A 533-nucleotide genomic window follows, 5' to 3' on the forward strand; every position below is an offset into this window, starting at 1 on the left:
CCTAAATTTGGGAGGCAAGAACAAGTCGAGACTATGCTTTTGCAGTACAAAACATTTACACACAAAGTACACATGCATTGCAGTGCATTGGAAATGGGTAAAGCAAGGAGAAACCCATTACTCAATGCTTTATTAACACAATTCTACAAAGGAATCTCAAATAGGATTATACAGTTCAGTCACAGTAAGGCCACAATATTACAATGGATAAGGACCCTAGAATTCGGCATTCTGTGTTAGTAATAGAACCCTTCCTTCTTTATAGATTTTTATACATGTTCCTGAATGGTATCTCATCAAAGTCCTTCTTCTTTTTTTTTTTTTTTTTTTTGTAAGTTTAACATATTGCTTAATACAACAGTTAGCACAGCAGAGAAGGGTACCGTCACAGGGGAAACAAAACCTATGTAACATTCACGTGGTTTTTAGACTGTATGCTAGGTGCATTTAGATGAAGCTGGCTAATCAGAAAAAAGACTGGCAAAGGATTTCCTCAAGTTTCGAATAGTTTCAGCTTTTGCTTCATCTTCATT

At 35.8% G+C, this 533-nt stretch overlaps 1 protein-coding gene across 1 annotated transcript in view; it reads right to left on the bottom strand.

The window, feature by feature from the left end:
• Window positions 1-461: 461 nt before the first annotated feature.
• The window catches only part of SYN2 (synapsin II), a 122,296-nt gene continuing 122,224 nt past the window's right edge, over window positions 462-533 (bottom strand). The window contains 1 exon segment of the mRNA XM_009322014.1: window positions 462-533. This exon segment is cut by the window's right edge and continues 11 nt beyond it. Within this exon segment, the coding sequence (XP_009320289.1) occupies window positions 462-533 (72 nt within the window).

The sequence above is a fragment of the Pygoscelis adeliae genome, unplaced genomic scaffold (assembly GCF_000699105.1).
Source record: "Pygoscelis adeliae isolate BGI_AS28 unplaced genomic scaffold, ASM69910v1 Scaffold304, whole genome shotgun sequence".
NCBI lineage: Eukaryota > Metazoa > Chordata > Aves > Sphenisciformes > Spheniscidae > Pygoscelis > Pygoscelis adeliae.